General features: G+C 47.7%; 12 protein-coding genes across 16 annotated transcripts; 7 read left to right on the top strand and 5 right to left on the bottom strand.

The window, feature by feature from the left end:
• Positions 1-77: 77 nt before the first annotated feature.
• BDCG_08218 (GTPase activating protein) lies at positions 78-7,539 on the top strand. The gene is made up of 4 exons (XM_045423995.1): positions 78-940; positions 1,055-2,689; positions 2,772-3,713; positions 3,830-7,539. The coding sequence occupies exons 1-4, from the start codon at positions 902-904 to the stop codon at positions 3,890-3,892; spliced, it is 2,679 nt and encodes an 892-aa protein (XP_045272813.1). The 5' UTR covers positions 78-901; the 3' UTR covers positions 3,893-7,539.
• On the bottom strand, positions 4,652-7,410 carry BDCG_08217. 2 transcript variants are annotated; one of them, XM_045423994.1, is made up of 4 exons: positions 6,895-7,410; positions 5,923-6,780; positions 5,675-5,839; positions 4,668-5,591 (listed from the first exon to the last, which is right to left on the bottom strand). In XM_045423994.1, exons 2-4 carry the CDS (start codon positions 6,612-6,614, stop codon positions 5,174-5,176), a joined length of 1,275 nt encoding a protein of 424 aa, XP_045282465.1. In that variant the 5' UTR covers positions 6,615-6,780; positions 6,895-7,410; the 3' UTR covers positions 4,668-5,173. The 2 variants fall into 2 exon arrangements, with proteins under 2 accessions (XP_045272812.1, XP_045282465.1); XM_045423993.1 differs by having other exon boundaries at positions 4,652-5,591; positions 5,923-7,410.
• BDCG_08216 (sister chromatid cohesion protein Ctf8) lies at positions 7,431-8,445 on the bottom strand. The gene has a single exon (XM_045423992.1). It carries the CDS (start codon positions 8,244-8,246, stop codon positions 7,662-7,664), a length of 585 nt encoding a protein of 194 aa, XP_045272811.1. The 5' UTR covers positions 8,247-8,445; the 3' UTR covers positions 7,431-7,661.
• Positions 8,446-8,454: 9 nt separating this feature from the next.
• On the bottom strand, positions 8,455-11,946 carry BDCG_08214 (uncharacterized protein). The gene has a single exon (XM_045423990.1). The coding sequence runs from the start codon at positions 11,681-11,683 to the stop codon at positions 11,087-11,089; it is 597 nt and encodes a 198-aa protein (XP_045272809.1). The 5' UTR covers positions 11,684-11,946; the 3' UTR covers positions 8,455-11,086.
• Positions 9,545-10,832, top strand: BDCG_08215 (uncharacterized protein). Its single transcript, XM_045423991.1, has 2 exons — positions 9,545-9,562; positions 9,630-10,832. The coding sequence occupies exon 2, from the start codon at positions 9,651-9,653 to the stop codon at positions 10,404-10,406; it is 756 nt and encodes a 251-aa protein (XP_045272810.1). The 5' UTR covers positions 9,545-9,562; positions 9,630-9,650; the 3' UTR covers positions 10,407-10,832.
• An 89-nt stretch (positions 11,947-12,035) lies between the features above and the next one.
• BDCG_08213 lies at positions 12,036-15,926 on the top strand. Of its 2 annotated transcripts, none has more exons than XM_045423989.1 (4): positions 12,036-12,878; positions 12,974-13,205; positions 13,353-13,737; positions 13,865-15,926. In XM_045423989.1, exons 1-4 carry the CDS (start codon positions 12,715-12,717, stop codon positions 14,077-14,079), a joined length of 996 nt encoding a protein of 331 aa, XP_045272808.1. In that variant the 5' UTR covers positions 12,036-12,714; the 3' UTR covers positions 14,080-15,926. The 2 variants fall into 2 exon arrangements, with proteins under 2 accessions (XP_045272808.1, XP_045282464.1); XM_045423988.1 differs by having other exon boundaries at positions 12,974-13,289.
• Positions 13,514-17,686, bottom strand: BDCG_08212 (uncharacterized protein). The gene is made up of 8 exons (XM_045423987.1): positions 17,481-17,686; positions 17,295-17,417; positions 17,151-17,231; positions 16,934-17,087; positions 16,739-16,851; positions 16,332-16,663; positions 15,849-16,259; positions 13,514-15,778 (listed from the first exon to the last, which is right to left on the bottom strand). Exons 1-8 carry the CDS (start codon positions 17,562-17,564, stop codon positions 15,013-15,015), a joined length of 2,064 nt encoding a protein of 687 aa, XP_045272807.1. The 5' UTR covers positions 17,565-17,686; the 3' UTR covers positions 13,514-15,012.
• BDCG_08211 (iron-binding protein iscA) lies at positions 16,954-19,493 on the top strand. Its single transcript, XM_045423986.1, has 4 exons — positions 16,954-17,106; positions 17,166-17,266; positions 17,414-18,880; positions 18,971-19,493. Exons 3-4 carry the CDS (start codon positions 18,088-18,090, stop codon positions 19,006-19,008), a joined length of 831 nt encoding a protein of 276 aa, XP_045272806.1. The 5' UTR covers positions 16,954-17,106; positions 17,166-17,266; positions 17,414-18,087; the 3' UTR covers positions 19,009-19,493.
• Positions 19,364-26,071, bottom strand: BDCG_08207 (vesicle transport through interaction with t-SNAREs 1). 3 transcript variants are annotated; one of them, XM_045423981.1, is made up of 5 exons: positions 25,553-26,071; positions 25,004-25,419; positions 21,575-24,930; positions 21,176-21,523; positions 19,364-21,100 (listed from the first exon to the last, which is right to left on the bottom strand). In XM_045423981.1, the coding sequence occupies exons 1-3, from the start codon at positions 25,730-25,732 to the stop codon at positions 24,843-24,845; spliced, it is 684 nt and encodes a 227-aa protein (XP_045282463.1). In that variant the 5' UTR covers positions 25,733-26,071; the 3' UTR covers positions 19,364-21,100; positions 21,176-21,523; positions 21,575-24,842. The 3 variants fall into 3 exon arrangements, with proteins under 3 accessions (XP_045282463.1, XP_045282462.1, XP_045272802.1); XM_045423980.1 differs by having other exon boundaries at positions 19,364-21,523; XM_045423982.1 differs by having other exon boundaries at positions 19,364-21,523; positions 25,008-25,419.
• On the top strand, positions 19,579-20,743 carry BDCG_08210 (ubiquitin-like-specific protease 2). Its single transcript, XM_045423985.1, has 2 exons — positions 19,579-20,079; positions 20,167-20,743. Exons 1-2 carry the CDS (start codon positions 19,800-19,802, stop codon positions 20,511-20,513), a joined length of 627 nt encoding a protein of 208 aa, XP_045272805.1. The 5' UTR covers positions 19,579-19,799; the 3' UTR covers positions 20,514-20,743.
• Positions 21,562-22,705, top strand: BDCG_08209 (uncharacterized protein; the record flags this gene model as incomplete). The annotated part of the gene is made up of 2 exons (XM_045423984.1): positions 21,562-21,787; positions 21,931-22,705. The coding sequence occupies 2 exons, from the start codon at positions 21,562-21,564 to the stop codon at positions 22,686-22,688; spliced, it is 984 nt and encodes a 327-aa protein (XP_045272804.1). The 3' UTR covers positions 22,689-22,705.
• On the top strand, positions 23,060-24,764 carry BDCG_08208 (uncharacterized protein). Its single transcript, XM_045423983.1, has one exon. It carries the CDS (start codon positions 23,254-23,256, stop codon positions 24,418-24,420), a length of 1,167 nt encoding a protein of 388 aa, XP_045272803.1. The 5' UTR covers positions 23,060-23,253; the 3' UTR covers positions 24,421-24,764.
• Positions 26,072-26,108: the final 37 nt, after the last annotated feature.

Raw genomic sequence — 26,108 nt, 5'->3', positions numbered from 1 at the left:
TTTCGAAAAAACAGACGAAGTAAACGTACAGCATGGGTATATTTTGACAGAGACACAGTTTCAAAACAATAATATATCGCGAGGCGACCAGGACTTCGGCTTCAACAGGTGGCCAATATCGTAAGACCAAGCCTCTCTCAGACTAGGCCATTGTTCCTTAATTGCAGATGTTTCAAGATGCCTCCGTCCCTCGTCGTCACTCTCCCGCCATACGATACGCTGAAGACACAGTAGTAGTAAGTTAGCTAGTAGAACAATGGATGGTTTGACTGCTGCTCTGTCGTAAGTCAAGTCGAGTTGGAGAAAACGCCGCCGCCGCCGCCGCCGCTGCTGCTGCTGCTGCTGCAATGTTCCAACAACCCAACATCAAACAACTCCTCACCACCACCACCACCACACAACAGTCTATCTAAATAGTCTAATAACCACGTCGTTCCATTTCAAGCACCGTGCCTGGCGATCTTCGCTTTTTCTGCTGCTTTTCTTTTTTGTGCTCATCCCATTTCTTCTTCTTCTTCTTCTTCTTCTTCTTCTTCTTCTTCTTCCTTTCTGTGTTCACTTCCCTCTTGACTGATCTGATTGATTGATTATTGCTGAAACGCAATTTCTCGAAAGCACCGCCCGCCTTGTGCAGTATTTAAAATAAATAGTACCCGAAGGCTATTTTTTGGGTTGTTCTCATACGCAAACCAACCATTCCATTCCTCCTTAATATACCTGTCCATGTGGAGTTAATTTTAGTTCATCTTTCTTACCCCATCCCATCCGCTGTACTAAGAATTTAATTTATCCAATCTGGTCGAAACAAAACTGTCTATGGACTCCGCCTTCTCTACTTCTTAGCAAGGCTTAAATATTGTGAACGACCGACATCTGCTACACTACATGCACACGACCAGCCATGGTATCCAGCAGCGCGGAGAATACGGACTATGAAGCTGTGGGCTACAATTCCCCCTCTCTCTCCCTCCCAATTGCCCGTTTATCCGTTTATGCTCCTGTTAAACAACTAAAATAGAATAGAATAATTGCTCATTATAATATTCGTCTGTAGGATGCCTTCGAAGACGCACAAGATACTGCTGCACAACGTCCCGAATCCCCTATTCCCCAAAGCGCTACCCGCTCTCTAACCGACCGTCGACCTTCCAATGGATCTCTGACCACCCCGCGCGCCACCACCCACCCTCCCTTGCCCATACCAGAGATGAAACCGAGTGGCCAGGATGATACGCTCTCACCAGTATCTCCTGTGGGAGGTGACGAGACCCCGAAGAAACAGAAACCTGCAAAATCACCCCTATTAACTGCTCACCGCCTCTCCACAACGTCTCTCGATGAAATCAATTTAGCTGCGCCAAAGGAAGGGGACGAGGACGAGAAAACGCAACAGCCATCCTCAGACTCGTCAACTGGCCCTCCCCCCCTTCCCTCGAGAGACTCCCAGAAGCAAACTGGCCGCCTACAAGGTTTCTCCGCTTCCCTCCCGTCCGTACCGTGGGGACCCCCGCCATCAACCAAACATCAACCACCCACAACCCAATTAGCGAATCCACCCCAACCCTCCCGGAAACTTACTAGTCCGTTTTCCTGGCTTTCGCGGGCTAGTACGGGCGGTAAAGATGTAAAACCCTCCTCCGGGTCTGTGGATAGCCGGAGAAACACAGCGGCTTCGATATCGACAGTGGGTAGCAATCCTGAGTTGCTGGCCCGGTTACAGGAAGGCAGTGATGGGGATTCCGCGAGCCTGGATTCGAGGAGGCAATTGCGGAACAGCTTGAGAGACCAATTCAAGCAGCTAAGAATGCGGAACGAGGGTGTTTCTGATGAAGCAGCTAGTGTCACCTCTGGCCAGGATGATGGCCGAACCAGCGTCATTGGGAGTCCAGCAAGCGGATCGGATAGGGGTGAAACTGGGCTTGCTGCTCCATCTGCTTCATCCCCTGTGGCAACATCCCCAGGTCTGCCTCCAACCGTCAATCCGAACCTAGCTCCTGGCACCGTCTCTGGTATATCCTCCTCCGCAACCGATGCCTCGGCTCCTGTTGATTGGGAGCTATGGCAACATATCGTCAACCTGGGGCCGGAGGCCCTTAAAGGATCCAATGCCGAAGAGTTGAATGCTGCTATCAAGAGAGGTATTCCGCAAACGATCCGTGGAGTTATTTGGCAAGTTCTTGCGGACAGTAGGAATCCCGAATTGGAGGATGTGTATAGAGAACTCCTAGCGCGGGGCACGGAAAAGGATCGAGATCGCTACTGGAGCATCAGCTCTGCCATAACTCTTAGCGGCCAAGGGAATGGAGTGTCCAAGGATAAAGAGAAGGAATCACTCACCTCTTCCCGGTCCTCAGTTGATTCCGGCCGTTCGAGTCCCACAGCTAACTCAACCAATGGCGTCGTCTCTCCCCTTTCAATACCGGAAAAGGATTCGGAAACGGTATTAAAAGCACAGGCAAGTCTCGAAGCCGCTCGGAAGAAAAAATCAAAGGAGGATGCCATCGCTCTTCAGAAACTGGAGAAGGCTATCAGGCGGGACCTGGGGTCGAGGACAAGTTACTCGAAATACTTCTTATCACAGCGCAACCAGGATGGTTTGTTTGGACTCTGCAAAGCCTATGCACTATACGATGAAGGGGTGGGCTATGCTCAAGGGATGAACTTCATTGTTATGCCTTTATTATTTAATGTAAGTGCTCATTGGTTTTCATTCCGGCGAGGTATGATTTGTGACGTATTATCATTCTAACATGGGATAATAACAAAACTAGATGGATGAGGGTGAAGCATTTACTCTTTTGGTTAAGTTAATGAACAAGTACCGCTTACGAGATATGTTCATCCAAGACATGCCAGGGCTTCACATGCGCTTGTACCAGTTCGAGCGCTTACTAGAGGATCTGGAACCTGCCCTGGCTTGTCATCTACGTCGACGTGGAGTTACTCCCCAGCTCTATGCGACGCAGTGGTTTCTGACATTGTTTGCATACCGATTCCCGCTACAACTTGTCCTCCGCATCTATGATTTGATCTTCGAAGAAGGGCTAGAGCCCACAATCCTCAGATTCGCTGTCGCGATCATGCAGCGGAATACCGAGGCATTGCTAGAGATGAACGATATGACTTCGCTGACTAATTTCCTAAAAGAAAAATTATTCGACGTCTATATCGACCAACAACCTTCTGCAAGTTCGATTCTCGAGTCCGGTTTCTTCGGCAGCTCTGGTTCCTCGGACAAAGAGGTCTATCGTGCTGATCTTATGGTCCAAGATGCATGCGCTGTCAAGCTTTCGAATGACATGATCAAAACGTATACTGCAGAGTGGGAAGAGAAGGTCCGCGTGGAAAAGGAACAGGCTGCTGAGCTTGAAGGGTTAAGACACACTGTCGCAACACAGGCTGCTCGCATCCGCTTGCTTGAAGAGCGCGCGGAGAAGTCGGACACAGAACATGTGCAGCTTGCGTCCGAACTAGTTCGCCTCAAGGTGGAGAATGAGGAGCTCAGGGATGCCAATGAAAGTTACAAGGTTGAGGTTCAGGAGCTGAAGATTGTTATTGACCGACAACCTGCCGAGTTGGAAGAAACGCTGAGGACCGAGATGGATCGGATTATGAAGCGGAATATTGAGGTGCAGAACGAGAATAGGGCGATGGAGGAGCAAATGGCTGAGATGGAGAAGGATCTGGTTGATACGAAACTGAAGTGGGCGGAGGTAAGAAATCCCTCTTTTTCCCCCGCCTTTCATTCAATTTTTTTTTCTTTCATTCTTTTACTTTAGTTTCTTGTTCTTCTTTCCTACTAACCAGCTATACACATTTATTGTTGTAGATGTCCGAAGAACATGAAAGCCTCAAGCAAAAGTGGGTTGACCTACGAAAGGCCCTTGGTTAATAACGGGGAAACCGAAAGTCAAATATCTAGTCCCCCTACCCTACCCCTTCCCTCCCTCCTTAGCGATACCACTTGCATTGTACCCAAACTTTCTCATTTTATTACCCTTTGCACATCCACCACGGCTTCATAATTTTGCATCCTATCAACCGTCAACATAAATACATACGTTCATAGATAACAGTAACAAATACCTGCTTCCATCTGCAACACCACCGCGTCACACCAACCACAACAACCATGAGCTACGCAGAATCGCTGACCATTGCACGGTACCGGTACGAATTATTCCAACATGTGTGCATTTCTTCAGAATATTTTTTGAACAATCAATTGTTAAGACTTCCCAGTCTTCTCCGGGTTTTGCTCCTCATTCCTCCTTCTTTCCCTACCATGTTAACACTTTTTTAATGATGTCTTGCAATGCGATCCTTATGCTCTTCCTTCTTGGTTCTTTTATGTTTAAAGCCGAGTCTGGATTTTTTTCCTGTCTGCCTTTTGCCGTCTCCAAATAATTACGGAAGTAGCGGGGCCCGTTGGATGCGTTGGATCGATCTACTTACGCACTCGGTACATTACCTTCTCAACTGAACACCCACCACACCCTTACAGGTAGCCCATCAGCGATTTTTATTTTCTTCACTGCCATGTAGTTTTGTATGCTTGTATGTTATTCTACGTTCGTCTATGTCATGTCATCCATCCATCCATCCTGTTTCTACTTCTTCAAGTGCTTTCCTTCTTTCAATTCCACTCTCCTTTTTTTTTTTTTTTTTTTTTGTTATCTACAGTGTCTTGCTTATATCTCCCTACATTCGTTCTCCTCTATGATATTAGTAACTTGCTATTTGAAAGATTTTTGAGACGGAGTATTCATGCCGTATGTTCCTCTTTTATTTTCCTCTTTGTATTTCTCTGTACAGGCGCTTCTCTGCGCTTGTCCTACGACTTACTGCATGCACTATTCGGCAGCCACGTTCGGTCATGCACACCGTCGTGCATAAGCGGGGATATGGGGCCAGTGTTGCCCTCAATGACACCACCTAGATGCAGATGGAAGAATTGAGAAAAGGGGATTCGAAGAGAGGAGGTTAAATAAACACTTGTCGGAGTTGGAAATACAGTACCATGATGCTCTTGCTCTTGTCTCTAGATTTCCAAGACAGCTCGTACATTTATTCCCTACCGATCGTTCCTTCGCAAACCACTCGCTGTTTCTACGGAACCCACAACCAACAAGGACACACACGTGAAAAGCTGAAAATCGAAAATTGACCCTACTCAAAGGTTCCCTCTAGCCGCCTGCTCCCTCTCAAATGCCTCAAACAAACTCTTAAAATTCCCCGCACCAAACCCATCAAAATTATTCCGCTGAATCACCTCCAAAAACACCGTCGGCCGATCCAGCACATGCTTCGTGAATATCTGCAGTAGGTACCCTTGCTCGTCGAAATCTATCAAGATGTTCAGCGCCTGCAGTGAATCTATGCTTTCTTTGATGACTAGGCTTCCCCCTTTATTGCCGTCCGTGTTCCCGGCACCGATGGCAGCGAGGCGAGTGCGCATCGCATCATAATATGTTGTGGGCACGGATAGAAACTCTACGCCCCTTTTGCGCAAATTGGTTACAGTGCTGATGATGTCGTGGGTGCGGAAGGCGATATGTTGCACCCCTGAGCCGTTGTAGTAGTCGACGAATCTGTGGATATTAATATATTGATACTCATTTTTGCCTATGGATGAAATGGATATTGGATATTATTGGGCATGATTTTTTCTTACTCTTCAATTTGTGATTTCTTCTTGCCCACTGCTGGCTCGTTCAGGGGCATTTTGATGACTTCGTTAGGTGATGCGACGACGATGGAGCGCATGGCGGAATAGTCGGAGCACATGGTTTTATCGTCGACGGTCCAGTACCGGTGGAAGTCAAGACAGTCTTCGTAGCTAATATATCCGGTTAGCTGCCGCGTTCTGTCCTTTTCGCTCTCCTCAAAACTAAACTGATATATATTGGGATTTCATCGTACAATTTCACTGCCTTGTCCAGCCCATTCCACGGCTGATTCCCAACACAGTGGTCAATTTCAATAAACTCAACAGCAGGCAAGAGCTCGTTGATCGCGTCCCCCTTTTCCACTTGCACATATCCAGGCATGAAGCATCCCCTATAGCGGTCCCTGTTAACCAGGGTATGTGTCGTGTCCCCATACGATTTGATCGTAGCCAGCTCTATCTTCCCACTCCCGGGCTCCTCGCCCCGGATGATCGTAGGTCTCAGCACAGAAACCGCGCCATGAGCCACAGCCCTCTCCCACTTGGACCTAACGTTCGCATTGACCTGAAAAGCAACATCCTTTACCCCGTCCCCATGCTTTTCCAAATGAGCATGGATTTCATCAAGCAAGACTTTCTCCTCGTCGGAGATCCCAAAGCTGCTTGTTTCATCCTCTGCCAATTTCCCGCAGACGGGAGAGGTCATGACAAAAGTAGCACTGCCATTCGAGATGACATATGAGGCCACGGTGCGCGATCCTGTCTCCGGGCCGCGATATGCGATTTGGTTAAAGCCCAGGCGAGTGATGAAATATGACGCTGCCTGTTTCGCATTCCCCACGTACCAAGTGATATGGTCGAAACCGTAGTACTCCGGACCCAATATGGAGGGAAAAATTTCACCATTTTCGGTGCCTGTGGTATCGAAACTCAGGGAGCGGGTCATGTTTGGGAGAGAATTGTATTTTCAAAAAAGGGTATTTTTATTTTATTTTATTCTTTTTTCTTGATAGAGGTATCTATTGCGGCACAATTGGGAAGATCAATGTCACTAGAACTTCGACCGGATGTGTTCGGGAACACCCCTCGTTTTATGGACGGATTAAAGCGGGCTTTTGGGATGGTAGGTATGATGGCGGGATTGGTGTCAATAGGAACTGCGCGAAGAACACGAGGCATATCTAGGAATTTTCATTTGAGAAAATGCAGGGGAGGAAACCACGCACATGCCTAATATAGACAGAACATTCATTGAATGTAGGCACAAGTTTTCTTTTTGGATATTTCGAGCCAGCAAAGCTGCTAAATGAAATGCCGGGGCTGTTGTGAAGACGCTGAGAGAAGGATGCCCGGATCTCTCCTTCAACAAACCTCGTACATGTATGTATGTACATGTACATGCATATCCAGCCCTGCAAGTTTGAAAATGTTCAGTATATAGTGGTATAGCGATTCCTTCTGTCCTACACTCGCAAACTTTGTTCAAAGGAAGCGAGGTTGACGATTGAGAAAGTCAAAACCTTCGCGCTTACAAACATTCCAGCCAGCTCGGGTGGGCGTTTGTTGCAGCCATCCACGACACATATCAACCAAACAGCCCTGTTTTATGTATGAATAGACCCTCTTGCAAATCTTTTCTTCACCCACTGCAGGACTAGGTTATTCTTCCTGGCCTGAAAGAGCGGTGAGCGGTGAGAATTAAGATTGTCGCAAATGAGATTGCATTGCATTCTGGTCCGGACATGAATCTGTTGGGCAGGTTTTATTGGAAAGGAAACAGGTTGAATTGAGGGATTCGGAGAATAGAACTATATTTGTATATACATACAGGTTGTAGCACACTTAAAAAAAAAAAAAAAAACGAATCGTCATGCATATAAGTAACACTGCACATAAAGATTGCCGCCTGGGGACCGTTATGAATGTAACCTGAGCATCGTAATCATAATCATCACCATCATCTACCCTGAACAAACCCGTCCGCTACCGTAGCCTACTCATCTGAAGAAACCGGCTCCGGCCTTGACGAGAATATGATCTTGTGCCTGATCACATCGACAATCTCCAATTCATCACAGCTATCACATTCCTCATCATCTGAACACTCAGCATCCAATATCCCCTCCGCCCGCAATCTTGCCTTCGTCCTCCTCCCCTTCATGCCGCCCGCCGTGCTCTCCTGACTCGTCTCCTCAACCCGTTGGATAGCCGCCAAGGGCCTCGGAAGTTTCTTGACCTCCCCTGTAAGCCGCTGGTGCCGGCCGACGTATAGATAGACACGCTTCATCCAGGAGCTATCATTTGGATCATTGTCTGCGGCGTCATTGTAGTCCGGGAATATCAGGCGGCCAATGGGTGTCCTATACTGCTTTGGCGAATCGGCGAGTCCGCTGGACTCAAGATCCATGTTGAGGGTATCTGAGTCATTGGCCGCACATGGGTCTGGTAGGTTTATTGTGCCCTGCATCTCTAGTATTGCGAGTCCAGAAGGTGTTTGGAGGAGTTGTGGGAGCGGGTTGTTGGGCTTCTCTGACTTCGCGCCTCGTTCAGATGGCGGATGAAGGCGAACTGTTGGCATGGTGTGTAATTGATATGAGGATATATTGATATGAGGATATACGACACGAAGCCCCGGTTTTATGGAGAAAGAAGTAGAGTAGCTTATTCTGCTGCTGGTATCCTTAGGGATCTTATCTCTCGATATATGACGACGCAGTGTTTTTCTTCTTCCTGTGCTCGAAATGAACAAGATATCTCGGGACTTTTTCGTAGTTTAGATCTATGACGTCGACTTGTGCCAAACATGACAAACTGAAAAGTTTCGGAGATCTGCCAAGACTAACTAGCTAACTACCGAGGTAAGATATTCAAGACCGACCTGGGTCGCTTGGAAGGATTATGGAGTACTTATTACAGAATACACAATTAATTGATATACTTTGAATATACGGAAGTACAATTGCAATAATGGATAGGTAAAGGATCTGATCATACCCTTTGTATTAAAAAATAGTGGACATGTATAAATAAGACAGGCAGTCACAATGAATCTGCCCCGGGAAGCATTGGAAGATTCGCACCTTGAATTGGAGGGACAGGAGTAACTAAAACACCCCAAATCCACTAAGATCATCAAAGCATCTCATAGATAATGTTCTTTAGTTTTAGAAAGACAGCAACCTAAATATAACCTAGCTGCCACAGGAATGAAGAACACCCTCACAGAGAAATCCAGTCAGACAAGTTAACACCCCTTGGTCTGGAGGCGAGAGGTTTTGTAGTCAAGAGAGAGAATATGGATATAGCTCCTTGAACAAAATGCTGCTTACTGAAAATGAATTATGGGTCTATATCACAGAATATTTTTCTTCACTTCAGGTTCCCAGGACTTTTGTGTCAAAAAAACAGTTGTTCGCCTTTCAAATATCAACAAATGAAAGTCATTCAACTTTAATTCAGTAGTACCCTTCTCTTTCGCTAGACTTTCGTTTTTGGAATTGGAGCCTCCCAGCTCTTGTTTCTTGAGAAGCAGCGGGTCGGTCAGAAAGGGCGAATACAATCTTCAGTGATTAAGCAAGGGTTAGATCAGAAAAACAGCAAACATGGCCCTCCAACCTCTACTACTCTTTAACAGCCGCCTTATGAGCCATCGAAAGGCAGAGCTATCCAAAGAATTCGACTCTGTAAATTTCCTGAACCTTCTTCTATCACGGGCGAGATATGGGCCTTAGGCATCCATTAATAGAACCAGAAGGAAACATCCAGATACAACGCGGCGTTCTTGGATTGAATATCAGACATTGCCTATAAAGTAGGCAAGGCTTTCCTCCCACCTCCCCAATTTTCAAGCTCTGAGCCACGGCTCTTGTGTGCTCGGGAACAGTCAAGTTTAAGGTACGGGGACAGGTCCCATGGGCATTATATCAGGTTGCAGAAGCTAACGGCGAATATTGATATGCAGTTTCCCATAGCCCAGAATTAAATGGGCAGCGTTCGAACCCAACTTAACAACCTCAACACCAACCCTTCGACCGCTGTAAATCGCTCCCATCATCGCCGGACTGAAGACGCCAACGCGGCAATCATGAGCCATACGGCATCTCAAACATGGTTGTCAACCGAAACAAGAGAATTCGAAGCCTGGGTGAGGGTCCGGAATACGATGATGTACGTCGCGCCAAAATCCCCCTTTACGCCAAGGACCTTTGGGGCATGGATTTCCCATAGGCTCGCGTGGATGGAGGAGAAGCATAGTCGTCTTTTACGCCAAGCTCTCAGAAGAGCGATTGAAAGGGGACGGTGCGAGCCGGTCCAAGTGGGTCCGGTCCTTGGAGGAAAGAAGTTACCAGACGGGCTGGCCTTGGTTCTCGCCAGAGAGACCATTTGGGTGCCTCGGAGGGCCTATCCCAGTATTCGTGACTTGGCACCTTGGCCTAGCTACGAGGAGTTCAAGCACGAGGGCGATGACCGGAGCAAATCTGGCTATTGTCGATTTCCTCCATTGCCCCGTGGCCATGGGAACGAGACCGTCAACTGGAAACAGCGTATGCCAGTAAAGCAGCATCGATTCGACGAAGTCGGCCGACCGGCCTTAGGCGCAGGGAGTGTCCGCCTTCAGTATCTTGAAGGTGAGATCCTGAGGCTTGTTGGTAACGCGTTATTGGCCGAACTGGGCTGGTTGAAACGGTCATATTACTGCATGGAGGAGATTGACAGTGGAGGGTTCGAATGGTTGTAGGAATGGAGGCAGAAACAGAGAACTTTTCTCAGAGCACAGAATATCTTCCTAACCTGAAGAATATCTCTCACCGCCACTCCAATATTCTGTCCGCGGAATAATAAGGAGTTGCCCTGGAATAGAACGAAAAAGACCGTAAATATCCTGTGCATTTGTTCGTACGGATGGTGGTTTCACAGTTTGAACCTTAAGGGCTTTTTTTTCAAAACATTTTGTGAGAAGCGTTGGGAAGTTTCGACGATTTCATCTCCATTTTCTCAGCAGGGACGTCGGAAGTTTAGCAGTGTCCAGCCAGGTTTTTTGGTGAAATTTATCATGTTTACTTGCAGTAAATCAACTTATTCCGTGTTACTCCATAGCCTTCCTGGTCAGAGTGGCCTTTCCAAATAGTGTTGAAGCGCTCGACAAAGGGAACCCCATCTCAATACATCCATACCACCTCAATGATTCCACACATCTCGAAACCAAGAAAAGTACAGTGCTGTGGTCGCTGGACTCGTTAATCCTGGCCTGAGCTTCGGTTTGACATGTTCCCTAGAGGGGTCTTGTTCCATATTAATGTGCAATCCAGCCAGCTTTTTGCACGACCCGGGTGAGCCGCACCATAACAAAAATGGCTTTTGGACAAGGGCGTCTCCATTTGAAGGTATCCAAAGGATCAAAAATTGGGAAAGGGTTAATCAACCCTTCCTAGAGGGATTGCAGGCATTCTCAAGTTCCTTCAAGCCTCGAATACCATCGTCAACAGCGTTGGTGGCAACACCAGCAGGCTTGTTGAATTTCCCATAGCGTAGTTCACTTAATTCCCCCACGGTAGAACTAAGTTCTGCGAATATACGCGCAGCTTCGGCATCTGCAGCTTCAATTTCCTGTTCCATCGATGAGCAAGCTTTTCCCATCTCTGGCAGAATGGACGCCAATGTGTGCAAATCTTCGGGGGAAATTGCAGGCTCTCTTTGACCGAAAAGCTGGATATCCATCTCCATTTCTAGTTTATCGGTTTTGTCCATCCCACTTACACCGGTAAGTTGCTTTGCATTTCTCAGTTCTTCTCTTTGTCTCTCGCCTCTCTGAATTTCTCTGTCGATATTTTCCCTGACGAGATCAAGATCCTGAGAGCGGATATGTTGTAATTCTCGATATAGGACCCTTATCTGCGGGTGGGACCGGAGATGCCTGGGGAATAACTCTGTGAATTTGCTCAAAGAGATGAGGGTGGGTAGAGGAGATGGGGAGAGAAGGAAATTTGACAATATTGACACTTCGGAAGGGGCCATGATGGGTGAATGGCGAGGATAATAGTGAAATCCCAGGCAGTTCCCGAACACAACTCCAACGGGGCCGAATTTACTTCCAACTTTTATCCCAACATAAATTGTGCAGTTCAGTTCTTGATAACCAGCAATAGAACAATCCAAACGCGCATAGATCTGAAGCCCAGAAAAGAACAGATAACACCAGTTAGTATTTTATCTTAGGAAAACGTAAGAAAGCCAGTTAAATGCCTTCCTTTGAATAGTGCATTGCGTTGTTGTCTCTCCTCTCCTTCGCGCTCTTAGGAAGAACTTGGGGGGGGGTTGTTGGTTTGACGTTTGCTGCGGACGCTGACATAATATCCGAGTCATCAACGCGGTTTAGGGCAAAGTTACAGGGTCGTAACGCCCGATACAGGGTAGGTAACTAATACCGGCGCGCGTTGGCTACGAAAAGATTCTCAAGGGGAGCAGCAAAAGGTGAAAGAAAGGTGTACGGAGTAACTTACTCCGTAGTTATATATAATAATAATAAAGGGTCCGTCTTGTCCGTCTTGTCCTCGTTCGGTTGAATATCCAAATATCCAGACATTTCTCTCTCTGAGCCACCGCAGCAAGAAAGAAGCCACACCTCCGCCTGTTGGTTTGATTCTTCCTCTGCCGGCCATCGTTCTCTCACAACAGAACTGTCAATACGAACATTTTGGAATCCTTCTTTTTGGGGTTGCCCTGCTACGTGGTGGTTGCTCCTCTTCCCGTGCTGACGTTTTCCACCCTGTTTCGTAGCTGCTTGTCTATCTGATTGAGGCATTAGTAGCGTTAACTGATCCTGTTTCTGAATTTGCAACAGTGTTTATTATTGCCTTTCATTTGTCCTTTGTCGCAGTGGTTTATTTTTTTGCTTTCGCGAGTGTGGCCAAATACCCCAGCTTGCTACGTACCCCAGTCCTTTCATCCGTTCTCGGGCTGCAGGACCCAGTATAGAAGAGGCTGTTGAGAACTGCAAAACTAGCCACTGAAGCGGGTATACTTTTGTTGCTGTACTACCTACTGTCATGGCGCCAGCAAATCACCCGATTTATCATAAAGATGAGAAGGTTTTCTGCTTCCATCATGAGATTCTCTACGAGGCGAAGATCCTTGAGGTCAGATTGACCGATCCAGATGACAGGAAAAGCCCTTACGAGTATCGGGTCCACTACAAGGGCTGGAAGAATACGTATGCACCCCTGTCTATCTTGCTTTTTTGAGATGAAGGCAGTTTTTTTGTGCCGTCTTGTCTTTCTGGATGCATAGCTAACACGAATGTGACAGGTGGGATGATTGGGTTTTACAAGACCGCTTACGCAAAGCAACTGAAGAGAACAGGGAACTTGCTGCTACGCTCCGTCGTGATGTGGAAGCTTCGATGCGGCAGCGGACTAAACAGTCGTCCGCGAAAAGGCGCCGTGGCTCCGACATGAGCTCGAATCGAAATAGCGAAGAAAGGCATTCATCCACCCCTGCCAGAGGCACCAAGCGATCAAGAGATGCGGAAATTGAAAAGGTATGTAGCCCATCTTTACCTTTCATGCTACTTAAGAGATACTGTTTCGATTTCGCTGTGAAAGTCACCCATATCATATTTTCGGTATTGCCTGGAATCAGCCAAACCAACAATTTATGTGACGTGTTGACTGATGATTTGCCACAGGAGGAACATTTTAATGCGCGCCCATCAATAAGGATAGTGATGCCTGATACTCTGAAGGCACTTCTCGTGGATGATTGGGAAAACATCACGAAGAACATGCAGCTGGTACCGCTTCCTGCAAAAGTCCCAGTGAACAAAATTCTGGATACATATTTTGAAGAGGAAAAAGTCAAGAGAACTTCACAGGCACAAGTGGATGTGCTGGAAGAAGTGTTATCTGGCGTGAGAGAATACTTCGATAAATGCCTTGGCCGACTATTGCTATACAGTTTTGAAAGAGAGCAATATCACATCCTGCAGAAGAAATGGGAATCTGCGGCCGAAGGTTTCGTGGACAAGGGACCTTGCGATGTATATGGAGCGGAACATCTAGCCAGATTATTCGGTAAGACTTTCTGTTCATTTTATCAACTAAGCTAACCCTGCGCCGCTACCAAAATATTCCAATGCTGTTTTCCAGTCTACCTATATATGCAAACTAGAACTGACACGTATTTCATTTCTTTTCACAGCCTCGTTACCTGAGCTTCTCGCGCAGACAAACCTAGGCCAAGAGTCCACAAACCGTCTGCGTGAAGAATTATCCAAGCTCGCGATATGGCTAAGTAGGAACTCTGAAAAAATGTTTGCGACCAAATATAAGAGCCCCGGCAACGAATATATCGACAAAGCAAAGGGCATTTCAAACCCGGATGCTCCCGGAACTGCGACGTCCCGCCTCTTTTAATCCTGTTCCTTATTTTATATATATATTTTTTCATACAATTTGGAATTTGCACGCTATCGCTGCGTTTTTACGGAGAGGGAACTTGCAAGTCGATGCCTCCCTCACAATGGAAGAATGACCCCTAGCATTACTCTCAATATCCTGCGTTCAAATTCCGATATGTAAGCAGGTTTTATGATCGTTTTACTGGGATGGCGAGATATGAAAACCCTAATATGTTGCATCTTGGATGTTTTGCCATTTTGTTTCGAAAGAATCCAAGCAAAGCGCAGGGAATTGTGAAAAGATGGCAGTTCGCCCAGGCACGTGTGATCAAAAGGGCACCGTGAGGCACAATTTCTATCCTTTCTTTCAACGCCCTTTTCCTAGTTTTTCAATCAGGCTTTGCTATTCACTCGATATTTTTATTTAATCCTTTACTTTCCCTTTGCTTTCCCTTCGCGTTCGCTTTGCCTTCGTATTTTTCCCCCGTGGTTTTTATTGGCGTTTTTAGGTTTATATATTATATATTCGATGCAAGATCGAGGTGTGGAAACTTCAGGGTAGCTCATTTTTTCTTTGACAACTCACGGAAGAAAACTCTCCCTCCCCTCCTTCCTTGATTTTATGTTTTTCTGTGCGAATGGACGATTTTCATTACGACAACTTTAAGTTAAATGAACATTGATCTATATTGGTATGATTGGGGCTTCAACACAATCACCCTACACAAACCATCCAGGCAAAATAATGCCATGGGAACGGTAGAGGCAGCGCGTAAGACAGAATTGTAAACCACAAAATAAACCCTGAGTATAACAACCGGCTTCTCATCGCAAACTTGCACATACGAGAAGACAAAATCTTAAAACCGCGAAACACGGAAAATGTAGCACTCAGTGCCAAACATGGATTGGGTGCGCACGAACGTCCCCGGACACAACGACGCAAGTCTTACTTGACTTGCTTACCACCACCACCTCCCCCTCCTCCACCGCCTACACTCGTATCCACAAGGACCGGCGTCTGCTCCGCCTTCGACACAACCACAATCCTCGCATCCTCAACCGCGCAGCGCGCAATCCGCTTCAACTCCGCTTTCCAATCCGCCTCCCTCCACTTCTCCCACAGGTTCAGCCCTTCCTGCGACCGGATGCTCAGCGTATCATACCCTTGCTTGATGATCTGGTGGACTTCGCGCGGACTGAGATTTTTCTTCTTGCCGGTGGCGAGGATTTCGGTGCTGGTGGTTGGGGAGGTGGGTGTTTGTGTTGCTGTTTTTGTGTCCTTGGGTTTATCGGCGAGGAAGAGGAGGGAGTGGAAGTGGGAGGCGACGCTGATGAGGGTGTCTATTGAGGGTGTGGCGGAGTCAGTGGAGGCTGAGAGGGCTGCTGGTGAGGAGGAGGAAAGGGAGCGTTCGTATGTATCTTTGAAGCGGGCGAGGATGGGTCCTGTCTCGACGACCTTGTAAAATAGGTCGTCATAGGACGCCGGGTCTGGGAGGAAGGTGTCGCCAGCGGATATGCAAAAGGCGATTAGATCAATCAGGGAGGTGGCGAGGTTGTGGATTTGAGGGTTTGAGGTGAGGTCCTTGGCGTAAGTCGTCATGAAACGGGTGAGGGTGAGCAGGGTCCGCCAGAGCTCGGACCAGTGATATGCGAGACGTGTTTGGTTTGAGGAGACATAAGTAAGGAGACGGAGAAGGATGGAGATTGTGTGACTGTTCAAGTCAATGAGTTAGTATATAACTGTGTTGTGGCTAAATATCCGAGGCTGGTTGGGATACGCACCAATATAAGGCGACGTCGAGTTCCCTGCGGAGGTTATGGTTAATAGTATCTATCATGATGTCGAAGATGACGGTTGCGAGGATCCTTTCTCCCTGTATCAAGGGAAGGTAAGGTGCTCGTTGGCGACAAAGCCGTATAGGGCGCTTCATCTCCTCGCTACAGATCTGTTTACATAGAAACGGCTCTTCCACGAGTATGCGAAGTGAAAACAAGGTAGTCTCCGCATAAAGAGTAACTCTTGGCGATCGATATGCATGTTGGAGGAGATACGAGGTAAGTGAGAGGAAACTTGAAAACGGTGATTCTTCAGAGCGCTTTTCTGGCATGAATGAGACAAAACTGAAAGCAAACAGCTTATTCGCATTGATGAAATCGTATATCGCAAGTAATATAGTCGCTTCGGGGCAGGGACTTTAGGTTTGTCAGAAAACCCCTGTCCTCGGTAGTACGTGTTGTAGGAGAACCAAAAAAGAATATACTTACAGAACTCCAAAGCGTGCTTTAGCCTCTTCCGGAGTCAACGGCGTCTTAGCTCTGCGACTAGGCGCCAGAACCCCAAGGCCAAAGAAGGCCAAGGTTGAACTCAAGTTCCAACCCTCAGGAAGATCATCCTGGACGGCAACGTACCCGTTCCGCAAGGCAGTGCATGTCGCACCAGCTCCATTGACTATTTTCTGAATGGTTGATTCATTTACAAAGTCATCAAGTCGTAGCTGGTACGGGTTCTGGAATTCAAACTTGTTGTAGTTTGATAGAAGCCCTAGAAGCACAAATGGTTCAAAGATTTGAGTGCGGGTATCTGAATCATGCACAAACTATAAGTAATCTGCAGTCAGCATATATGGATTAGAAGATTTGGAGCCTATATATATAAGAAGCCTTTGTCGAACCTTCATCAGGGCTGGAAAAATATCCCTATGCATAAAATAGGATATAAGACTTGTTTTATACCCGCCGCTGGTCATTGATATCGCGGCTTCAACAGCCTTAATACGGATCTCGGCTATTTTAACGTGAGGTAATCAGCCGGGTTCTTATTATATGATAAAGCATAATGATTGAGTTTTTCGCATGTAATATCATACAGGTGGCTCCATTACGTATGATCCCGTCCAGGGCAGCGACAAAGTCAGCGATAACATGGTCGACTTCGTCAATGCCAGCGAGAACAGTGATGATATCAGAACTCGGGTTGGTGTACTTCTTAGTTAAGACGCCACCTAAGAGAGTTGTCAAGGTCTGTTTTGTGAAGCTCTCAGTAAGTCTTTTTAGGCGGGTCATTCAGAATGCAGCCAGGCTAACCTCTAGAGCCTGTAGATTTGATGGAGATTTTCCAGAAGCTGCCTCCTTTACGGCCCTGGAGAACAGCTGTTGAGTGTGAAACTAGGGGTTATGTTAGTCAAGTCCTCAACGATTATGTACGTGAATATGCAAATAGGCACATACGTGGATTTGCAAGATTTCATCAGGACTGATACCGTCCAGTATCTGGCTCAGGCGGACCCTCTCCGGTGGGAGAAGAAAGAACTCTCTCCAGAAACCTTCTGACGGTTCCGCATATTCAGGATTCTGTAAATCATTTGTCAGCAGATTCGGCTACAGTGGCTATGAATAATAACAGCTGGAACATACAAGAAATAGAGTTTCGTATAGCTTGACGATCTTTGGCTGGAAGGTGTCCGGTCTGGATTGCTGCGTCAGAGGAGAAGCTTCCATGATTTTTGGGGAAGAGGATGCCCGACGGTTGTGTATTGTCAACGTCTATTAATGGTGAACGAATAAGATCCAGGGAATCGAATGGCGTTCATTATCCCCAGGAGCAGAGCGCTCAACCGCGGAGTTGGTGGTAACAAGCCTCGAAATACCCGCTTTGTCAGCATTAGCCGCGCGATAACCAACTGGCGTCATTTGTGCCACACCACCTCGCCACACACATGCCCCAGCCACCAACCAGAATGCGTTGAAACCCAACCATGCTGATTGGTGGATTTGGGCTGAAGATCATTAGTCACCCGCCCCCGGACCGTCTTATGCCGAGTCCCTTTTTGTCTGATGCTGCATTTATAAGTTGAACCTAAAACCCCCTTCACTTCCCATCCCAACAAGCTGACCTCCAAGGACACATTTCTACCATAAACCAGGTCTCATTTTCCATACTCGCTCACTCCCTTGTACCAACATCCCTTTTGGGGCTGTATATACCTTATAGACTACTGCCAATTCGTCTTCTACTGCAACCATGTCGTTCTGTTCGAGTCTTCACCCTCCAGTGACATCATCTGGCCTGCTCAGATCAGTCACCACCAAGTTGGCTCGACGACGAGCATGTCATCTTAGCCTCCGATCGTTCTCCTCACACGGCTCATCTAATTATTCCTCGAAACGAAAATTACAGACCGCAACCGCCTATCAACCCTACTCTCTTCCAGACTCTTTTCCCCCGCCCGCCCGGAATTCGGGTAGCGCCTCTGAATCCTCAATCACTGTCAAGAATCCTGTGCTCAGCAAATGGCAATCAAAATCAAATAGTCAACCACAGCCACAACAACCTAAGAGCGATGAATCCGTCAAAGAGACGAGTACAACCAGTTCCTCTGAAACCGAGGCCCAAAAGTCAAAACCAACATCTCCCTCATCACCATCAACCTCCGCCTCCGCCTCCGCAACTGCAACCGCCACTCCTGCAGCGCCTGCGCAATCTGAAACACCCAAAAAACCGCGCCGCGTGAGCAGACTGAAAGCCCGCAAAATCGCCATGCACATCACTCCCGAAGCTATTGTACATTTACGACGTCTAACCGACCAGCCGGATCCGAAGCTAGTTCGAGTTGGCGTAAAGAATAGAGGATGCTCAGGCTTATCTTACCATCTGGAATACGTGGATAAAGCCGCGCCATTTGATGAGGTGGTGGAGCAAGACGGAGTTAGGATCTTGATTGACAGCAAAGCTTTGTTCAGCATAATTGGTAGCGAGATGGACTGGCAGGAGGACAGCCTGGCTAGCCGGTTTGTGTTTAGGAATCCTAATATCAGTAAGTATTCTTGCTCCTCTTTCGTCTCAAGTTTCGATACAAACATGTATGTATATAGAGCCATTTTACTGACAGGTGTTGTTGCGACAGAGGACGAATGCGGCTGCGGTGAATCATTCATGGTGTAAACGCTAGTTGCAACCAAAGATTTCTCTTCTCTTACGTATTGGGATTTTGTTTTATAGGTGCATGCACGGGCGTTATATATATCTCCCGAGTGGATTAATATCCGGAAATTGGATTTGAGATCTTTTCTTTGCTGTTTTAAGTCTTATGATAGCCTTTGATATTTTTGTTTATACATATATGCACTTTTTGAATATACCCGTCTCCACTACCTGCACATCTCGTTCTAGAGAAATTCTTCCGCTCTCCCCCTTCTTATTTCTTTTCTTTATTTATTAATTGAAAGCCAAACTAACATGGTTGAGGTTCGCGACATATATATATATATATATATATACGGCTAATGTGGAACAATTCTGTGGGATGGATGGTTAATCTCTTGATATTGGGAGGAGCTAGCTACGCTACTATTAGCGCAATATCATTAGTGTAGTTAACAACTAAAGCTCTTAGCTAAATTCTATATAATTTGATTTGTTGATACAGATTTACTACATATAGGATCTTGGTTATAGCACTTGATCGACTCCAGAAGTGCAACCCCATTCAAACATATCAACCGTTTCTCACTTACGGAAAAAGCTCCCAATTAGGAGGAGGGTGATACACTGCCTAATCGGTTATCTTGGCTCATCTACCTCCTCAACACCCATTGTAAGGTGGAGGAGAAGAAGAACAAGGACTAGTAGAAGAAGCCGGCTGCCACTACTCCCACTAAGGCATTGGACCATCGCCCGCGTCCGGAGAAGGATGACGATGATGGCAAAGAGGACAGGAAGTCATCTAGCACCAAATGATAGGCAATTTGATGACGTTGCACCGTCTTGAGCGCTCTGACCCAGAAGAGGCCAAGAAAGTGTATTTCTTTCAATTCATAGTCCTTTACCAGCTTAACAAAGGGCTATCAGACTGTGTCAAGATGGACACTGGGTGTGTGGATATTTTCAGTTACAACTACATTGTTGTTCCGATTAATGAAAATATTCATTGGTATATGGCGATCATATGCAATTTGCCAAATTCAACCGATGAGACAACCTCCCCTGTTGATGTTTCAAGCACCAAGGAAAATGGTTCTCAGTAGGCTGACATCATCATTTTTGATTCCCTGGGAAGCCGGCGAAGTGAAACTATAAGAATTCTTCAGGAATATGTTATAGAGGAAGGCAAGTCGAAACGATCACTTATCATCAACAGCAAAAACATAGAAGGTATGGCTGCGAAAGGCATACCACAGCAGTCTAATACATTCAACTGTGGCCTTTACCTTTTGGCATATCTTGAGAAATCCATTCAAAACCCGGGTGATTTTGTTACCAAGCTCCTTCATAAGAGAACGAATGAGGATGTTGACCGGTCAATGTTGAGATCTGATCTATTTCGCCAGCGCCTCCAAGTTGTCTTACCGGCTTTATACAAGGAGCAAGATGGCGAAGATGGCATGGATGCTGAGCGACTGTTGATTGTTGATACCGAGCCACTGAATAATATCCTGCTGTGTGGATGAACTGGCACCGCGCCATGGGACGATGCTTCCACTTTGAGTGGCTTTAAAAGACTGAGGACCTCAAGGCGTGTTGCAGGCTTCTTCCTCCAAACTTGGCTAGGATTCCCACAGTTATACAATGACGGCGCGCCGCTATACCGTGACATGACAAATGCAGACCGCTGCATGTCCTAGATAGTTTCTCCAATCCACCTAAAAGCCTTAATTTGCGATTGAATCGCAATGGTCAGGACCGCACTCGGCGATGGCATTAGTGGAGATTACAGGTGCGAACAGTAAAAAACCATTCCGGACATTTGTCATTATTTACCAGCAATATCATCCTACCGCAAAGGACTTCTCGCCGCCATCCCTGAAAACACCTATGACCAATCTCCTGCAACAACATATTTAACAATTGAGTTGTCTTTTACAGGTTGGGATCAACTCATTTTCTTGGTTTTATCATGGTCCTAGGAGCTGAAACACGAAACCCAGTCATGATATGTGCGCCACATCCGCTTGCGTCAATGAAGGGTGGAAATTTTTTTTGGGCTGTACAACGTCGAGGTTTGTTGTCGCTATTCTTGACTTGTTTTTTCGAGGAACTACCCCTGCCATGGTTATTACTCGACCATGTGGGGAAACAGAGGCATGGGAAAAAGCGGAGGAGCCTGGCTCACTCCTGGTCTGTCCTGAACCACCACTTCCTCACTACCATCGGCGGGTAGGGGTCGAGCATTTATACCCGCTCTGGAACTTCCAGGGTATCCTTTCCTGGTCAGCCCGATCAAATTGGACATATCCCTTGCGAGAGAGGTCTGGCCTGGTGGGGGTGGTGGGCACGGGAGAGGAGTGATGCTAGGCCGGCGGTGGGGGTGGCAGGAGCCGCGAGAGCCCCGGACCGTCATTCCTAAAGTAGAAACCATCAAACCCCTCCCCCCCCCCCGTTAGAGGAGGCGGGGAAGCGTGATGGAGCAAGGACTCAGGAGAGAGGGAGGGGGGCTGGCGGGGGCGATGAGAGGGAGGGGCTAATACATGTCAGTCTCCAATTATTAATTAATATCTTATGTTAGACTTACGGCGAACCAAGAGGCAAGCGGGCAGCAGCTGCAAGGACATGAGCTTCGCTGCTGGGAAAGCAGGGGGTTCCAACGAACAAACGCATCCATGCCGGACATCAGCGCTCGCCTCCAACACGTCCACCATTGCCGCCATCATGCTTTGGCTTCGAAGTCTGTGGATTTGGCCCTACGGGTCAATGATCTCTGCCTGGTTTGCATTTTCTCTTTGCAGTGGGTGCCTCCAGTGCCCCTGCACCTCTACCTTCCCTTGCCCTCTGGCATCGCGCCACGGCCTCGAACGATTCTATCTGCCGATAGGGTCCATATCTTCATGATATACCAAGTGAGAATGTGGTAGCTGACGGAGTTTCTAGGTGCCCTCTTGTTTCTCAGATCCTCTTGTCGCCATCCTGGTCGACGTTCGCTCTTTTTGGACTGCGCAATCTGGGAATACTGCGCTGTACCGCGAGATCATGGGTCTTTGAGTCGTCGAGTTAATGGGATCTTTCGAGAACTACCTGGAGAAGGAGGGTTTCTTTGCCACGTTGGCCGACGAGGAAGTGCGGATATGCTGGCCCTAGTTTCTGGAAGTTTTGTTACCGCTTCCGCGAATACGCCTGCCCCTGCCCCTCACTCTGTGCTCTCGGTGTTTGTGTCTCGTCCTGACGCAATCTCAACTCCCCTCGCGCCCGCATACGCGCTTCTGCCTGGCTTCGTCCCGGTACCTGCAAACTCGAAGTACAGACCAGACCCCCCTGCCCCAGCTATGCCGTCGGCGGAGGTGATCGAGCTAGGCATCGCGATGCAGGCGGCGAGCCCACCTCCGCAGTTCCTTTATGAGATGGAACCCCACGAGTTTTGTTACCGCTGTGTCTGGAAGATGGAGAAGTACCCTCCCACTGAACCCTGCGTGTTGGGCGGCCGGCGCTATAAGTGTGCTCATTGCAGCAAGGCTTGCCAACCAAGTGGACCATTTTCTTCCTATGCTCGGTTTTTAGGGTGTGGTTTAGATCCCCACCTCCTCCACTCACCCCGCCGTCAAGGCCGTGTTTGTTGCTTGGGAGTAAATATTTATATAGCTTGGGACCGGCGGTTATTTTACCGTGCCTCGAATTCCTGTAGATCTTCTTGAGCACCTTCAGGATCCTCCTCAATCTTTTGCCAGGAATCCCTCGCTTGGACTCCAGCCTTTCCATAGTTACGAGATATTGAACCTTTTCATAGTATTTGTGTTTATCCAGGATCTTCTCAACTTCCTATTGGGGCAACGCCACCGAGGCGGCCACTGCTACAAGGTCAATTTGATTTCTCCGCAGTAGAGGGAGGGCAATAGGCTGCGTAGATAAACAATACGTGCTTTCAATTATCCATGACACATCACTAGAAACTCGACAAATATTAATTTCAGTAACTTGCTTCGTATAAGGCCTCTCATCTGGCCGAGTTATTTGCCACCCACGGAGTTGAGATAAATATATTGTCACGTGATTATATACACGCTCAGCCAGTGCGCGCTTCATCGGCATGAACCGATCTACAACTTTATAGGATAATAAATGACGAATCGTCATGGTTGAGAGTGAAGAAAAAAAAATATCCAACAAGAAAAGAATATGACTCCACCAACGCAAATGCATCAGAAACTACCACCAAAGTAAAAACAATTAAACAACGCCTCCGACGAAACGAAACAAACAATGACAGACCACTTCTCCCTCCTGAGTCTCACAATCCGCTTCTCCTCCTCAATCCCAGACGTCCTCCTCGAAATCCCCGACCCAGCCCACCTGACAGCCGCAGGCCTCAAACAGCTCATACGCCAACGACTCCCGCATGATCTCTCCACACACCGCCTCCGCCTCATATATGCCGGCAAAGCTCTCGACGATGCCTCCTCGCTCGCCTCCTCGCTAAACATCGCCGCTACCCTACCTAGGATTAGGGATGAGATCACCTCGTTCCCGGTACCGGATTCCTTCTCTCGCGCAGGAGATGGAAGGGGTGGTGGTGGTAATGGGAGTGGGAAAGACAAGGGCAAAGCACCCGTGCGGGACCCCCCCGCGCCACGACTACGGACCTACATTCACTGCTCGATTGGTGATATTATCCTCTCCCCAAAGGAGTTAGAGGCTGAGGCGCAGCTGGCGCGTGTAGCGGAGGAAAATGATAGTGCAAAATGGGAAGGCAAGGGGTCGGACGGGTCATCCACTCGGCTAAAACCTTCGTCTGCCGCTTCATCCTCCGCCTCCGCCTCCAACATCCTACCCCCACCACGATCGTCGACATCGGGCAGTTTTGCAACTTCTACTTCCGCAACCGCACCACGTGGTACCACCTCGCTCTCGCTTTCGCCCTCCTCCGCTACTGATCACGTCCAATCTTCATTAACCGCCAGCCGCCCACCACCCAACGCGCCCGGTCCCAGGGGCTTCGACCGCCTGCTAGATGCAGGCTTCACAGCGGCAGAAGTCTCCGCGCTGCGCTCGCAGTTTCTCGCCCTCCAGTCACTCTCGCATACGCCGGATACGATGCCGTCCGGCGCAGAGCTACGACGGCTAGAAGATATATGGATGGACGAGGGAGGTTCTGCGGGCTCTGTGGAAGGAGAAGGTGGCGGCGGCGCGGGGGCGGCTGGGGGCGGTGGTAGTGCGGGGATTGCCAATTATGGAGTCGGCTCAACGTCGGGGGCGGCGGGGCCACTGGATGATATGTTGTGGGGATCTGTGATGGGGTTCTTTTGGCCTGTGGGGTGTGGGCTGTGGTTGTTGAGGGAGCAAGGGGTTTGGAGTTGGAGGAAAGGGTTGGCGGTTTTTGTGGGGATTGTGGTTAATTTCGGCTTTGGGGTTGTGAGGTTTTTGAATTGAGGGTCGTTGAATTGCATTATGTTTATCCGTAAATGTTTTTTGGTTTTGTGTTTTATAGCGCTTTTGTTTAATCCCTTTGGTTTTGGCTGGAGCCATGACTGGATATGTACTCCGTAGATGATAGATGATAAAGCATTAGATACCCACGCATCTAGCATAGTTTTAGCTCATAATGAATTCATAACATTAATATATCGTGTGGCGGGTTGTCTCCATCAGAATCCGCTCATCTGGTACGTAAAAGGGAAAACCAACAGGGCTATAGTAGGAGTAGGGAATACCCGTATCATACAAAATCGCAAATGAATCAGTAGTGATATATAAAATGACTGGGACAAGTGGGAAAGCAGCAAAACAAGGAGACAGTTCGCCCAAAACACCGCAACAAAACACGTGCAACCATGTATCCCAAAGGAGAACGCTCAGTGGAACTTGCTATATACAACCGCAATGATAAGAAGGACTAATACGGTTATTATGGCGATGGTTATCACCCGATTCGTAGCCATCCTATTCACACAAAAATCAGTTACGCCTACGGCCAACATGTATTTAATTGTGCTCAAAATTGAGGGTGTACTACCTACGGGCCATCCCCCTCAGCGTCTTTACACTGCGATCCACGTAGCCTTCGCTCTCCAGTAAACCAGCTCTGGTGTGTTCGATGGTCTGCCGCTGGACGTATAGATCGGCTAGGGTGTTCCGTCCAATATCTTCTGTCTCCTGCGCTACTCTCTGGCTATCTCTCAGGCGAGCAGAGCTCCGCTCTAGCCGTTCTGTACCAGATAGTAACTGCTGTCTTTGCTCCAGGTGGTGGTCATTTATCCCGTTAGGTTCATCTGTGTATCGGTCGCCAAAGAGCGCTCTGCGGTCATCAGAGAGGGACTTAAGTTGGCGCTTGACGTCGTCGATATCTGTAACGAAGTTGCGGAAACGGGCGTTCACTTTCGAACGGGTTGCGGAGGGGATATTCTCTTTCTCTATCCGCATTTGATCTATCTATACGTTTTGAGGGGGCTCGTGTGTGAGTAAATTTGTTTGTCATCCGGAGATCCGGGACAGACAGCGACTGATGATTAGGTCACGAAGTCACAGGACGGGGGCTAAGGGAGTAGGTATGAAATAAATTTACCAGTTCAGTGGCCTCCTCTAACGCCCTCTCTGCTTGTTTGATGGCCAATTTCCTTTCCTCTCCTTGCGATTCAGCGATCTGATCGAGTTTCTGATTCAGGTCTGCCTGGACGAGCTTAAGCTCAGCTTCATAGCTACTGAACAGCTCTGAGCCGGAATCTGTCTCGAGGGGCCTGGCCATTGCTTATATATCTCGAATGCGAAACGGAATATCTCGTAGGAAGTGCTGGTAGACGCGGCTATGACGGATGCCAGACAGATGGGTGGATTGGTTTGTTCCTTCCTTGTTGTTGTATAGGCGAAGTTTAGGATGGCTAGGAGATGTTGAAGCGTTTGAAGCTTAATTACTGTCGATTCCAGATCCCCCAGGCTCCTAGATTAATGACTGGCTTCTGCGGGATTGTATATAGATGTGGTGGTATACTTGTTGAGTTGGAGACTTGCGAGTTGGGAGATGAACCAACCCCAGCCACGCCAAGAAGGGTAACTAAATAAATAGGCGACGACATAAATACATAAAACTACTTCTGCAAACGACTAAAAATTGGTTGACTATC

Source organism: Blastomyces dermatitidis (assembly GCF_000003525.1).
Source record: "Blastomyces dermatitidis ER-3 genomic scaffold supercont1.10, whole genome shotgun sequence".
In the NCBI taxonomy this organism is placed as follows: Eukaryota; Fungi; Ascomycota; class Eurotiomycetes; order Onygenales; family Ajellomycetaceae; genus Blastomyces; species Blastomyces dermatitidis.
The sequence above is the reverse complement of the archived record's forward strand: the minus strand, read 5'-3'. Positions and strand labels throughout refer to the sequence as shown.